Source organism: Callithrix jacchus, chromosome 16 (genome assembly GCF_049354715.1).
Source record: "Callithrix jacchus isolate 240 chromosome 16, calJac240_pri, whole genome shotgun sequence".
Taxonomy (NCBI): domain Eukaryota; kingdom Metazoa; phylum Chordata; class Mammalia; order Primates; family Cebidae; genus Callithrix; species Callithrix jacchus.
Genome location: NC_133517.1, coordinates 33011804 through 33027589, shown reverse-complemented (window position 1 = coordinate 33027589; position 15786 = coordinate 33011804). Strand labels below are relative to the sequence as shown.

The window sequence follows — 15786 nt, the reverse complement described above, 5'->3', positions numbered from 1 at the left end:
GAAATAATTTGTGAACTTGAAAATAGATTAATAGATATTATCTACCCTAAGTATGGAAAGAAAAAAAATGAACAGATCCCCAGGGACCAGTGAAAACTATCAAGCAGACAAGCACATACATAATAAAAGTTCCAGAAGTGAAGGAAAGAGTTAAGGGGGAAGGAAGATTATTTGAAAACAGAATAACCCAAAACCTCACAAATTAAAGAAAAACATAAATCTATATGTCCAACAATCAATGAACTCCAAATAGAATAAACTCAAATAAATCCAAACCTAGTCACATCATAAATATTTGAAAGATAGAGAATCTTGAAAATGCATGGACTCCTCACATACAAAGGATCCTCAATAAAATTAACAGCTGATTTTTCATGGAGATGAGAAGGCAGTGGAATGACAATGACACATTCAAAGTGCTGAAAGAGTGTCCAAGTAAGAATTGTAAATCCAACAAAGCTATCCTTCAAAATGAGAATAAACTATGTTACTATCAGACAAAACAGACTTTAAGACAAAATTTTCAGAGACAAAAAAATGATATTCTATAATGATACAAGGGTTAATCCATCAAAAAACTGTAACAATTATAAACATATATGCACCTAACAACAGACCTCGAAACACACGAAAGAAAAGCTGACAGAATGGAAAGGAAATTAAATAATTCAACAGTAATAATTGAAGATTTCAAGACTTTACTTTAAATAATAAAATAGAAAATAAGGAAACAGAAGACTTGAACAATACTATAAACCAATCAGAAGCTACCCAACACTCCATCCAACAAAAGCCAATCACATGAAACATTCTCCAGGATAAGTTATTTCTTAGATCATAAACAAGTCTCAATAAATTTAACAGGATTGAAGTTATACAAAGTATTTGACAACTGAATAAAATTAAATATAATAAAAGGAAATTAGGGCAAATGCATACTCTTTGGTCAAAGAAGAAATCAAAAGGCAAATTAGAAAGCACTTTGGTATAAATGCAAATGAAAAGAAACACAGCATGCCAAATCTTATGGGGTGCAGATAAAGCAGTACTTAGAGGAAAATCTATCACTGTAAATGTTTAAAATTAAAAAAGATCCCAAATAACCTAATCTTCTAAACACACACACACACACACACACACACACACACACAGGAAAAAGAAGAATAGCAAAGGAAGCAGAAGAAAATAATAAAGATATGGATGTAAATTAATAAAATGGAGAATATAAAAGCACAGGAGAAAAGCCAACAAAATCAGAGTTGATTATTGAAAACATCCACAAAAGTGACAAGCTATTGACTAGACTGACCAAGAAAAATGAGGTAAGATTCAAATAACTAGAATCATGAATATAAGAGGACACACTGCTATCAACCTTATAGAAACAAAAAATATTAAGGAGTATATTATGAGCAATTGTTTTCATCTAGACAACTAGATGAAATGGGAAAACTTCTAGACAGACAAAAACTACTAAAATAGACTCAAGAACACATAGAAAATCTGAATAGAGCTATAACAAGGGATTGTGTTAGTAATCAAACAATTTCCATACACAGAAAAGCCCAGAACCAGATGGCTTCACTAGTGAATTGTACCTAACATGTAAAGAAGAATTAACACCAAACCTTCAGAAATGCTTCCAAAAACTAGAAGAGTAAAGAACACTTACTCAGCTCATTCTATGAGGCCAATATCCTGATACCTAAACCGGAAAAAGTCAATGCAAGAAAACTTCAGACTAATATCTCTTTTGAATATAGACACAAAATTTGTCAATGAAATACTAGCAAACTGAATCCAGCAACATATGAAAATGATTATATACCATTATCAAGTCAAAATTATCCCAGAATACAAAGCTGGTTCAATATATGAAGGTCAATTAATGTAATACCCTATATTGATAGAATCAAGGAAAAAAAACACATATTTCAATACAGGCAGAAAATCATTTGACAAAATCCATCATTCTTTCATGATAAAAACACTCAACACACCAGGAATAGAAGGTGACTTCTCAGCCTAATAAAGGACACCTAAGTTAACCCCACAGCTAACATTGTACTTAATGGTGAAAGACTGAAAGCTTTCCCCATAAGATCAGACACAAGACAAATATACTTAATCTTCCCACTTCTATTTAACATTGTGCTAGAGATTCTAGCAAGGGGAATTAGGCAAGAACAAGAAATAAAAGGTACCAAAATTATAAATTAAAAAGTAAAACTATCACTATTCACAGATGACATGATTTTACATAGGAAAAGTTCTACAAAACCTAAAAAAAAAAAACTATTACAGCTAATAAACAAGTATTATAAGGTTTCAGGATAAAAGATCAATAAATAAAAGTCAATCTATTTCTCTCCATTAGCAATAAGCAATGCAAAAATGATATTTTTAAAACTCCATTTACGATCAGATAAAAATAACCTATCTCAGAATAAACTTAATCAAAGAAATATGAAGTTTATAAAATAGAAACTACAAAACACTGTTGAAAGAAATTAAACAAGATCTTAATAAATGGAAAGATATCTCAAGTTTACAGATTTAAAAACCTAATGCTGTTAAGATGGCAGTACTTCCCAAGTTCATCTACTGATTCAATACAATTCCTATCAAAATTATAGCTGCCTTGTTTGAAGAGTTTACAGGCTGATCCTAAAATTCATATGGAAATATAAGGGACTCAGAATAGCCAATAACAAAGTAGAAAGACTTAACATTATCTAATTTCAAATTTTGCTACAAAAGTATAGTTCCAGATAATGCAATACTGGCATAAACATATATAGATCAATGGAATCAAATTGGGAGTCCAGAAACAATTCAACTGATTTCTGATGAGGATGCTAAAATAATTCAGTGGGGGAAAGAATTGTGTTTTCAATAAATGATGCTAAAATAGTGCAAAGATAATGAAGTTGGACCCCTACCCCATACCATACAAAAAAACTAACTCAAAATAGATCAAAGACCTAAATAGAAAAACTTAAAGTATAAAACTCTGAGAAAAAAGCATAGACATAAATCTTTATAATCTTGAATGAAGCAATGGTTTCTTAGATATGACATCAAAAGTACAAATAACAATAACAAAATAAATTGAACTTCACCAAGATTAAAAGCATTTGTGCTTCAAAGTGCACTACCAAGAAGGTGAAAATATAACTTATAGAATGTGAAAAAATACTTGCAGCAAATCATATCTAATAAGGGAGAACTTGAATACAGAATATGCAAATAATTCTTACAACAATAAAAAGACAAACCCAATTAAAAATAGGCAAAGGATTTAAATAGACACTTCTCCAAAGAAGATATATGAATAGCCAATTGTCACATGACAAGATACTTGACATCAGTCATTAGGGAAATATAAACCAAAATCACAAAGAAATACCACTTCACAACCACCAAGATAACTGTAATTTTAAGACACATAACAAGCTCTAAGGATATGGATAAATTGGAACTCATACCTTGCTGGTGAAATATAAAATGATTCAGTTGTTTTGGAGAACATTTTGTGGTTTCTCAAAATTTAAACAGAATTCATTTTGACCCAGCAGTCCCCCTACTAAGTGTGCATATGTATATGTGTGTGTGTCCAAGAGAATTGAAAACATTTCATCATCAAAAATTGTATATGAGAGGAGATGACCCAAGATGGCTGAATAGGAACAGCTCTGGAATGCAGGTCCCAGTGAGAATGTGGAGGGTGAGTGATCACTGCATTTCCAAATGAATTTTAACTGCCCACAGACCAGGAGATTCCTGGGCATAAAAGTGCCATGAGTCTCCAGCATGGCTGTTTCAGCTGGCGCAGTGGGTCCTCTGCACTAAAACTCACACAAATCTGGGCGGCTGTTTCAACTGGTGCCTGGAACACCTGGGAAACAGAGTCGCCCATTCAACTGAAAAAAAGAGGGCTGAAACAGGGAGCCAGGTGATCTGGCTCAGCAGGACCCACCCCTACAAAGACCAGCAATCTGAAACGCTCTGGATCAAGAGTTAAACAGCAAGCACAGCTGGACTCAGGATGGTCCAGCTCTGTAGGGGGAAGGCTATCCACCATTACCGAGGCAGTCTGCCACTACCAAGGCAGTCTGCCATTACTGAGGCAGACCGCCATTACCAAGGCAGTTCTAACTATACCTCTATAAACAAAATCACAAGGAAGTTCACACAGCAGCTGGTCAGAGCCCACAGCAGCTCAGAAACACCTCGACAGACTGTGACTAGGCTATCTCCTTGCTGGGCAGGGCATCACTGAAAAAGGGCAGCAGCATATCAGGAACTTATAAATAAAGCCCTACCTTCCCAGCACAGAGCACGTGGGGGAAAAAAGGTGGTTATGAGTTCCGCTACAGCAGACTTAAACGTACCTGCCCAGCAGCTCTGAAAGGAACAACAGAGCTCACAGCTCAGCACTTGAGCTCCTATAAGGGACCGACTGTCTCCTCAAGCAGTTCCCTGACCCCCCTATATCCAAAGAGACACCTCATAAAGGAGAGCTCAGGCTGATATCTGGTGGGTATCCTTCTGATACAAAGACAACAGAAGAAGAAATAGGCAGCAACCCTTACTGCTCTGCAGCTGCTGCAGGTGATCCCCAGGCAAGCAAGGTCTGGAGTGGACCTCCAGCAGTCCTACAGTGGAGAGGCCTGACTGTTAGAAGGAAAACTAAAAAACAGCAAGAAATAACTTCGTCATCATCAAAAAGGACATCCACTCAGAGACCCTATCTGAAAGTTACCAACTACAAAGACCACGGGTAGATAAATCCACAAAGATGGGAAGAAACCAGCACAAAAAAAGATGAAAAGACTCAAAACCAAAATGCCTCTCCTTCTCCAAGGGATCACAACTCCTCACCAGCAAGGGAACAAGGCTAGATGGAGAATGAGTGTGATGAATTGACAGAAACAGGCTTCAGAAAGTGGGTAAGAAAAAACTTCTCTGAGTGAAAAGAACACGTTCTAACACAATGCAAAGAAACTAAGAACTTTGAAAAAAGGTTTGATGAAATGCTAATGAGAATAAACAGCTTAGAGAAGAATATAAATGAACTGATAGAGCTGAAAAACACAGCATGAGAACTTCGCAAAGCATACACAAGTTTCAATAGTTGAATTGACCAAGCAGAAGAAAGGATATCAGAGACTGAAGATAAACTCAATGAAATAAAACAAGAAGGTAAGAATAGAGAAAAAACAGTGGAAAGAAAGGAACAAAGTCTACAAGAAATATGGGATTATGTGAAAAGACCTAATCTATGTTTGATAGGTGTACCTGAATGTGACAGAGAAAATGAATCCAAGCTGAAAAACACTCTTCAGGATATTATCCAGGAGAACTTCCCCAGCCTAGCAAGGCAGGCCAATATTCAAAAGTCCAGGAAATAGAGACCACCACAAAGATATTCCTCAAGAAGAGCAACCCCAAGGCACATAATTGTCAGATTCACCAGGGTTGAAATGAAGGAAAAAATGCTAAGAGCAGCCAGAGAGAAAGATCGGGTTACCCACAAAGGGAAGCCCATCAGACTCACAGCAGATCTCTCAGCAGAAACCCTACGGACCAGAAGAGAGAGGGGGCCAATATTCAACATCCTTAAAGAAAAGAAAATTCAACCTAGAATTTCATATCCAGCCAAACTACACTTCATAAGCAAAGGAGAAATAAAATCCTTTACGAACAAGCAATTGCTCAGAGATTTCATCACCTGCCTGAAACAAGAGCTCCTTAAAGAAGCACTAAACATAGAAAGGAACAACTAGTACCAGCTACTCCAAAAATGTACTAAATGGTAAAGAGCATCAACACAATGAATAAACTACATCAACTCATGGGCAAAACAATCAGTTAGCATCAAAATGGTAGGATCAAATTCACACATAATATTAACCTTAAATGTAAATGGGCTAAATGCCCCAATCAAAAGATACAGACTGGCAAATTGGATAAAAAGTCAAAACCCATCGGTGTGCTGTATCCAGGAAACACATCTCACATGTAAGGATATACATAGGCTCAAAATAAAATGATGGAGGAATATGCTCTCCAAGCAAATGGAGAGCAAAAAAAAGCCAGAGTTGCAATCCTAGTCTCTAATAAAATAGACTTTAAACCAACAAAGATCAAAAGAGACAAAGAAGGGCATTACATAATAATAAAAGGATCAATGCAATAAGAAGAGCTAATGATCCTAAATATATACACACCCAATACAGGAGCACCCAGATACATAAAGCAAGTTCTTAATAACCTACAAAGATACTTAGACTCCCATACAATAATAGTGGGAAACTTTAACACTTCATTGTCAATCTTAGACGGATCAATGAGACAGAAAATTAACAAGGATATCCAGGGCTTGAACTCAGACCTGGAACAAGCAAACCTGATAGACATTTACAGAACTCTCCACCCCAAATCCACAGAATATACATTCTTCTCAGGACCACATCACACCTACTCTAAAATTGACCACATAACTGGAAGTAAATCACTCCTCAGCAAATGCAAAAGAACAGAAATCATAACAAACAGTCTCTCAGACCACAGTGCAAACAAATTAGAACTCAGAATTAACTAACGCAGAACCACACAACTTCATGGAAACTGAACAACTGGCTCTTGAATGTTGACTGGATAAACAATGAAATTAAGGCAGAAATAAAGATGTTTTTTGAAACCAACGAGAATGAAGACACAACATACCAGAATCTCTGGGACACATTTAAAGCAGTATCTAGAAGAAAATTTATAGGAATAAATGCCCACATGAGAAGCAAGGAGAGATCTAAAATTGAAACCCTATCATCAAAATTAAAAGAGCTAGAGAAGCAAGACAAAAAAAAAAAAAAAAACCTCAAGGCCGGGCACAGTGGCTCACGCCTGTAATTCCAGCACTTTGGGAGGCTGAGGCAGGTGGATCACAAGGTCAGAAGTTCAAAACCAGCCTGGCCAAGATGTTGAAACCCTGTTTCTATTAAAAATATAAAAATTAGCTGGGCACGGTGGCACACACCTGTAATCCAAGCTACTCAGGAGGCTGAGGCAAGAGAATCGCTTGAACTTGGGAGGCAGAGGTTGCAGTGAGCTGAGATCGCGCCATTGCACTCCAGCCCGGGTGACAGAAGTAGGGAGTTGGGGAGGGATAACATGGGGAGAAATGCCAGATATAGGCAATAGGGATGCAGGCAGCAAACTACATTGCCATCTATGTACCTATGCAACAATCCTGCATGTTCTTCACATGTACCCCAGAAACTAAAGTGCAATAAAATAAAGTTGAATATGAATGAATAGCCACAGCAGCATTATTCATTATAGCCATAAGTGAAAAAAAATCCAAATGTCCATCAATTGACACTGGACATCCAAAATGTGATATATCCATATAATGGAATATCAGTCATAAAAAGGAATGGAGTTCTGGTACATGTTACCAACATGGATGATTATTTAAAACATGATGGTGCATAAAAGAAGTCACACATAGAAGGCCCATGTTGTACAATTCCATTTACATGAAATGTCTAGAACAGGAAAATCTATAGAGACCAAAAGTGAATTAGCAGTTGCCCAGGGCTGAGGTGACTGGAGGCTGGAGAGTGACTGCTAATAGGCATGGGATTTCTTTGGAGGCTGATGGAAATATTCTGGAATTAGATAGCAGTGATGGTTGCACATCTTTTAAGATACTGAAAACTACTGAATTTTAGAGGCATCAATTTTGTGATATATCTCATTAAAAATGAGAAAAGACCTCTCTCAGATTTGTATCCCACTGTCTGATGATCTGGAAGCCTCTGGTGAGTACAGAGCTGGCACTAGTTGAAAATCCTCAATGAAAGAAGTCCATGGTTGTTCCGTTCATTTTATTTTTGAGGATATATTAATAACCCAACCACCAACCTCATGGGTCAATGAATATTCTTCATGCCTCTTTAGGTCCAGGTGCTGGATGAGAGGATTTGTACAGCTACCTTTTCCCCCACTAAAACAAAGAGCTTCAACCACGTCTTACCAAGGCTAGGTTTGCTCACTATTTCCACATACAAAGACGGAGAGAGCAGAGAGTGCTTGACTAGAAGGAGACCTGTGTTCTATTCTTGGCTCTGCCATTAACCAACTTAAGCCTCAGTTTCCCCATTTGTAAAACAAGTGGTTGGTACCAAAACTCTCCAGTGTCTTTTCTAGTATGAAGCTTCTGTGATTCTAAAAAGAAAATTCCCTTCATCTTCTACTCACTACTCTTTCATCCCAACCCCACGTCCTACCCCAGCATACACACCTATAAAGAAGAAACATTCAACCATGATAAGCAGGCTATCATTTTCTGCCAGAAAAGATAACTTTGTAGCATGGCTAACAGAAAAAAAAAAAAACATGGAGCAGCCCAAGGAATGATTTTTACTGACTGATATCCCCCAGAGACTCTGGAATGATCCTACTGAACAGTTTCTAGGTCTGGATGTTTGTCAGTTGTAAAGCTTGTAAGTTGAAGGTTGCATCTATGTACCATCCTGGTTCCCTTCAATGGAGTGTGACCTGTACTCACAGAACACCTACTCTATTTCGACCTTGAGTCTTTTCATATGGAACTCTCAGAAGTAGCCAGAAACTTTGTTTCACAAATACGTTTTGTTTAGTTTGTAATAAAAAGAAATGCCAATTTTTTTACATCAGTGAATTTTATATAACTACAAAATCTTATGCCTTTTTTAAATAAAATCTAGTACAGTGGTACCCAAATTCTGACTCATGAAAATTGTCTGGAGCTAAATTGAGCCCATCCCCTTTGGACTTACTCTCAGTTTGCCACAGTCCCCACTACTCTCTCTTGTCCCAAATACTAAAGACAAGTATCAGAAAGCTTTTGATATCATATTTGTGCAGTTAGGTTTTTATCTCATATCTGTTTCTTGTTGTTGTTGTTTGGCTGTTGTTTTCCTTTTCTCCAGATGGATTCATTCATCACTCAGCTAGCCCCTAAGGGCAGCTGAGATAACTCAACATGGACACGAGTCTATGTCACACCCAAGAACACTATTGGCACCTATATGAGGAAGGCTCCCCGATCTGTATCTCTAGACCAATGTGAACACTGTCTCCTAGACATCTCCACATGGCTGCCTCATGGATAACTTAAAATCAATAAGCCTAAAACTTATTCACTTTTCTCTAAACCTTTTGCTGTACTGTCTCTCTCTCTCTCTCTCAGTGACACCATTAACTACCCAGTCAAGGAGGCCAGAGACCTAAGAGTTATCCTACTTTCTGTTCCCTCACCCCTGTGCTCATTCAGTAACTTACGAACAACAGAAGTTTATCACTCATAGTTCTGAAGGCTGGGAAATCCAAGATCAAGGCACCAGCAGATTCAGTGAGGACCCACTCCTCAGAGATTGCACCTTTCATGTGTCCTTACATACCAGAAGGGGCAAACAGCCTCCTCCAAGCCTTTTTTTACAAGGTCAGTAATCCTGTTCATAAAGGCAGAGCCCTCAAGATCTAATCACTTATTCAGGACCCTAACTCTTCATATTTACACATTGGAGATTAGGCTTCAACATAGGAACCTTGTGGGGACACCAACATTCAGACCTCTATAGTTACTCTAACCAGGCCTCTATCACTTCTCACTGAACTATTGAATCTGGTGTGTGCTGCGTCCTGCACTACACAAGGGTTCAAAGACCTAAGAGGGGACAGCAGGGGATAAAGAAAGACCTACAGACAGACATATATAAAGCTGGGCCAGGCAGTCCAAAAAGCTGATGGTGTCAGTCTCTTTGGCCCTGACCTGCCTCAGAGCGCTTTATTTTACATGTTTACAAAGCACATAGCAGAGGGAGGGCGCAGTTACTCACAACAGCCTGTGGTATAATTCTCACACTTTAACACACTTCAGCTACCAACTATCCTGCAGCAAGGACAGTGAGAGCTGGTTATCTTTTTCTAGGCCTCTCCGATTTTCTCTGAGACATACACATTTCCCTATTATGGTTTCGCTTCTCAAGTTCACCCAAAGTTCGCAGCAGCCTTGCTGTGGAGTCCCCCAGAGGGGGTGGGCTACTCTGGCTCTCTACAGTTAAAAATAGTTTTCTAAGATCCTTTTAACCTCTACACTCACCCCCTCTCAGCTCATGCACAGAGTGATCACACAGTAAGCTTCTACAGCACGTATGTAGTTATGGTTTTCCCTGTTGAAACCCTCCAGCAGCACCCTGCAGCCTGCGATAGGACGAAGGACCAGTCCAGCTCATGCTGACCTCAGCAGGCATGCAGACCTTTGACTGCATACTGTCTCCCTCCCTAGAGTCTGGGCCACATGCCATCTGTCATTTTCTTGGCAAGTGCACACCCCCAGGCTTTTTCCCATCCTTTACTCAGTAGGTGCTTCCTGACTGTGAGCACCTGCTCATCTTTGAACACTCAGTTTAGGAGTCAGTGAAACCTCTTCTAGGTACTCACCACCATCTTTGTTTGAAACTGATTATTTTTAGATTTTAAGTGTTCTCACCACAAAAGAGATAAGATAATGCATATGTTAATTAGCTTGATTTAGTCATTTCTCTCTACATATACTTCAAAATACATTGTACACAATATATGCAATGTTATCAATTAAAAAGTAAACAAACAAATAAAAATCAGTAGCTCTTTCTTTGCATTCCCTCTGCCCGCTCCACATCCCACCAGACTCCCATGAGAACCTTCAGTGCATGTATCTGTTCCCTTGTTAGTTTTCTCTTACTAGCTGGTAAGCTCACTGGGGCAGGGATAGAGTCAGGGTCATCCCGTATCCCCAGTACCCAGCGAGCACCTGGCAGATGCAGTAGTCACTCTGTACATGGTTAAGAAAAGAAAGTGTGTGTGAGAAAGTAAGCAACTCAACTGTGTGACCCCCTGCCAGAGTCTCCTAACAGGTTCCTTGAATCCTCTCTTTCCTTTTGTAGTTTGTAGAGAGTGAACTTTTCTCATGGAGTCTTGATTCAGATTCATTGCTTTTGAGAAAAACCCAAGATTCTTAGGAGTCATGATCCTCCCTGACTCTATGGCCTCCTCCTCCGTGTCTCCCACCTGCTCCTCCTGGCTCCATCCTCCCCAGCTGCATGGCCATCTTCCAGTCCTTAGAATGTCCCCTGCCCTCTCCTGGCAGAGGGTGGCCATCCCTGCTGGGCGTTCGCTAAGCTCTCTTCCCTCTCTTCCTCACCAAGTGAATTCTTGTCAACTTCCAACTCTCAACACATTCACTGCTTCCTCAGGCCCTGACTTATCTGCCTGTAGAGGTCGAGGCCCCTTATAACACCCTACCGCACCAGGCTGCATAGACATGCATGCATGCCCCTGCCAGCTCTTACTCTGGGGCCCTTTGCACTAAGCTGGTGCAATGAAAGGAAGGGGAGGAAAGACAGCTTTCAGCCTCTCCTCTGTTGGGGGGAACTGTCCAGCACAATACATTTGTCCCTTGGCATCTGTGGGGGATCATTCCTGGACCCACACAGACACCAAAATCTACAGATGCTGAAGGCCCTTACATAAAGCGGTGTATTATGGTCATGAAACCTATATGCATTCTCCCATGTACATTAAACAGTCTCTAGATTATTTATAATACAATGTAAGTGCTATGTAAATGATTATTTTAAAATTTGTATTTTTATTTTTCCCAAATATTTTTGATTCTGTCAGTTGAATTTGCTGATGCATGAACCCAGAGACACAGAGGGCTATCTGTAAATGTTTGGCAGTTAATGGAAGGCACCTGCCTTAGAAGGTAGCTCAGCAACCTCTGCCACTTCCCTGGTTCATGGGATGGGGAGGGGTTGCGGGCACCCCAAAGAGGCTCATCAGCAACCTCCAATCACTTCAGGGCCAAGGGGCCTTCCCGGGGGAAGTCTGGTAAATACAGTAGCATTCTTCTCCTTCTCCACTATATTTCCAAGATTATTTATGTGTCCTTAATAGCACTTCTGAGGGGACTTAGGACCCTCCCCTTACTCTCACCTCCATCTGATACTGTTCATGGTTTCCTAACTAAACAAGACACCTACCTCCCAGCACACCTTGGCAATGGCCCAGGTGGGGCTCAGAGAAGGCAGTGAGGAAAAGGCAGGTCCTCTGGTCAGAAAGCTCATTCCAGTGCTGACTCCAGAGAAGCCACGTCTTCCAAAACTTCAAGCAGTAAGCTCATTAATCAGACAACCCAGAGGGTGGATGGCCATTCCCCTCTCCAGAGACAGGTTTCCTTTCTACTCTAGGGGAGAGGCAGAGCCTACAGGCACCAAGCTCTCTGCAGAGGGATGGGAGCCCTCACCCCAGGGATGATTGAGGAAGTCCAAATGAGAATGGCAGGTACAATTCTTATGATACTGAGGACACTCATCTCTCTGTTTAACTTAGCTTCTGAAATCATTCTTGATAATGAGAATGCCATGCCTTTATTTTACTTCCTGCTGTACAATAGATAAGGGAGTAAAAGTCCATCAAGAGAGCACACAAAATTAAGAGGACAGCGATCAAGGGTAGCTTTTACCTGGAATATAATTTGACTCGGTTCTTGACCTTCAAAAATAGGAAATGTCATGGGCTTCAGGGGTCCACTAAACTTCCCTTCTTGGCTGTATCCAGTTGCCTGTTAAAAAGAAAGAAAATTAGCATCTTGTATGAATGTGTCTGTGTCATTGTTGATTTTATTAGGGCTTCCAGCACCAATATATGAAACATGGAATTCTATCATAACTGAAATCTGATCAAAACAGAAACGAGTGTAATAGCTGCTGAAGCTCTACCACGTCAAACAAAGTAGCTTCTTCCAAACATTTGCGTTGCTTTTCTTAAACATCTGAGAATAGGAGATGAGAAGAATCACCCTGTGAGAAGAATATTAACATTTCCATATTCGAAATGAGATTTAAAAAGGTTAACACAGCACACACACTCAGGTCTGAGCTAAAGCTCATGGTCTTGCACAGTGCCACACTGTCTTCTAAATGCCATATGAATTTAGAATTCTATCTCTCAAACTTCGTAAAACACCTCCCTCCATCTTTTTATTTATAAGGACATTTACAGCAGATTGCCAGCACTCTAAAATTTTGAATTTGTAAGGAGGGGAAAGAATATATGGATGTATTTAGTACAAAGTTTGCTTGGCACAGTTACACAGTAAGTTTTAGCCAAATTTGAATCTGAATTTGAAGTATAAGCAAAGCTCACTATTTTAACATTTGATTAGCTCTTTACATTCATTTAGAACAAAAATAATAAAAGAACAAAATGTTTACTTTAAGCAGCAGCCCCACAATGTTTCTAAAATCCAAAGACCCTACACCTGAGAGCCAAGCAACCTCTGCAGACACCCAAGTCAAGACTGGAGTAGTAGTGAGAGGGGCTGGGATGGTAAGAAAAGTGGCTCACACTTGCTACGTTAGTACTTGTGGAGCTCTGTCCTAAGCACATTTAATCCTTACAACCCTCAGGGAGGGAATTACTATTGTTACCCTTGTTTTATAGGTGATGAGGCTGAGACTCAAAGAGGTTAAATTATTTGCCCAGGTAGTGTCAGGAAGCAGGATTTGAACCTGCAACTCTGGAACCAGCCCTCTCAGCCTCCACGCGCCAGCAGCCACCAGCCACCAGAGGATGTGAAACAGGCAAGACATCCTGGAGGGAAAGCCTGCAGGCTGCACTGAGGATGCACATGAGAGTGCGACTCCCACCATTCCTAGTCTCAGAACATGGGGAACATCACTGCAGCCCTCACCACAACAGCACCTCTGAAGGCAGGTGGAGTGGTCACCTGCACGAAGGGGCAGTCAATCATGAACCCACCTTGGAGCACCCTCTAGGACAAGGGATTTAGTGCCTCATCCCCAAGCTTGTCTTCTCTCCTTCCTGGGCAAGTCTTTGGGTCTCCCATTTATGGTGGAAATCCAGGGTGAAAGAGATTGAAATCAGAAGCACAATGTGGCAAGCCAATGAACTGGGTGTGCAAGACAGACATCCAGGTGCCACTGGGTTGGGGGAAAACCATTTATTTTTCAGTTATTTAGGGAGAGCAAGCACACTCTTGACATGAAAACTGCTCCCTGCTGGGAATATCCAAAACCATCAATATGCCAAGGATCAGAGGAAGGTCTTATGCTAGATCTCTCATTTTGGGGAATCTTGACTAAGTTGGATGCTGGATATCTGGCAAAAGGGCAATAATGAATGAGAACATGGGGGCTTTGAAGTTTGGTTTTCTGTCCTCAGAATTGTGGTAGGGCCCTAGATTTGCTGCCCCTGGGCCACTGCCAAGACCTCTCCTTTGCTGCCTGCCACCACAGAGGCTGGTAAACCAAGTGGTCCTTTCCCACGTTCCCTAGCGGCTAGGAAGGTGGCCAAGTGGCCCAGTTCTGGTTCATGAAATGAGAGGCGAAGTCCACTGGTTAAGCTTCTGTTTTCCCAATTTTAAAAAAAGGCAGTTGTGGCTGCCATTGCCCTTTCTTGTGGCTCCTGCTGAAACAGTGGACCTTGTGTCTGCAGTTAGGGCAGTTGTAATGAACCCTGATAGGACAAACCAGCTCAAAAAATGCTGTAACAAAGAGAAAGTAGTCCCAGTCTCTGACAACATTGTGGCATTGCTAAACCTGCCCGAGATTGCTACTTCAGCCTTCTTGTTATCTGAGGAAAATAAACTCCTATTTATTTAAAATGCTCTAAAATCAGATTTCCTCTTACTTGCAAGAAAATGATTTTTTTTTTTTGAGACGGAGTTTCGCTCTTGTTGCCCAGGCTGGAGTGCAATCACTACAACCTCCACCTCCCAGGTTCAAGTGATTCTCCCACCTCAGCCTCCCAAGTAGCTGGGATTACAGGTGCCTATCACCACGCCTGGCTAATTTTTTATATTTTTAGTAGGCAGGGTTTCACCATGTTGGCCAGGCTGGTCTCCAACTCCTGACCTCAGGTGATCCACCTGCCTCGGCCTTCCAAAGTGCTGGATTACAGGCCTGAGCTGCCATGCTCGGCCAAGAAAATGCATTCTTAACTCACAAAGTAATTTTGCCAGACTTCTGGCCCATCTCCTCCTCTCTAAGTTTATCTTCCTTTGGAAGCTCTGCTTCCCTTTCACTCCTTTTCCACATCTTTTCCTGTTCCATTTACGCCCCCAGAAGGCAGGGCATAAGAACCGGTGTGCAGGACAGAGGTCAGGTACCACCATGTTTGGTTAAGTCAGGGGAGTGCTATCTATGGAGCTACTGCTTAAGAGCAAACTATCTCCATCAGCTTTGCACTCATGTCAGCAAGCAGTCAGTCTTCGAGTTAGTCGCACCAGTGAAAACTACGTTGGCCACACACAAACACGGCTGCACCTTCCTAACAAGGACAAGGTGGCTCACTCATCAGAAAATGAGAATCAAGTCTCGGTTCCAGGGTTCAAAGTCGCCTGCTTGTATCGGAGCAAGAAATCTCTCTTCCTGCCGATTAACATGGCTATTGGGGCTATAAAGATTTCAAAGTGTGTGTCACACTGTGACTCATCAAGCCACATTCCCCAGAAGTGGGAAGGATGGTGTGGTGGAAACTTGTGTAAGGACAAGAGGGTGGCTTTATGCAGGAGTTGGAGGGTATAGCATGAAAGGAAGAGAATGGAACTGCCATTTAAAAGTCATTTTTAGCGTCTTTTATGTGGCAGTAACAGGACTCGATCACCACATAACACCATTTGGTCTGACCAGTGCTATCAAGAAAGTATCTCCAGAGAAGTCCCACAGT

General features: G+C 40.7%; 1 protein-coding gene across 1 annotated transcript in view; it reads right to left on the bottom strand.

Annotated features, from left to right (window-relative positions):
* CDH17 (cadherin 17) overlaps positions 1-15786 on the bottom strand; it is an 80551-nt gene that overhangs the window by 48235 nt on the left and 16530 nt on the right. Inside the window, exon 3 of the mRNA XM_002759081.6 lies at positions 12560-12658. Coding sequence (XP_002759127.1) covers positions 12560-12658 — 99 coding nt within the window. The remainder of the gene's footprint in view (positions 1-12559; positions 12659-15786) is intronic.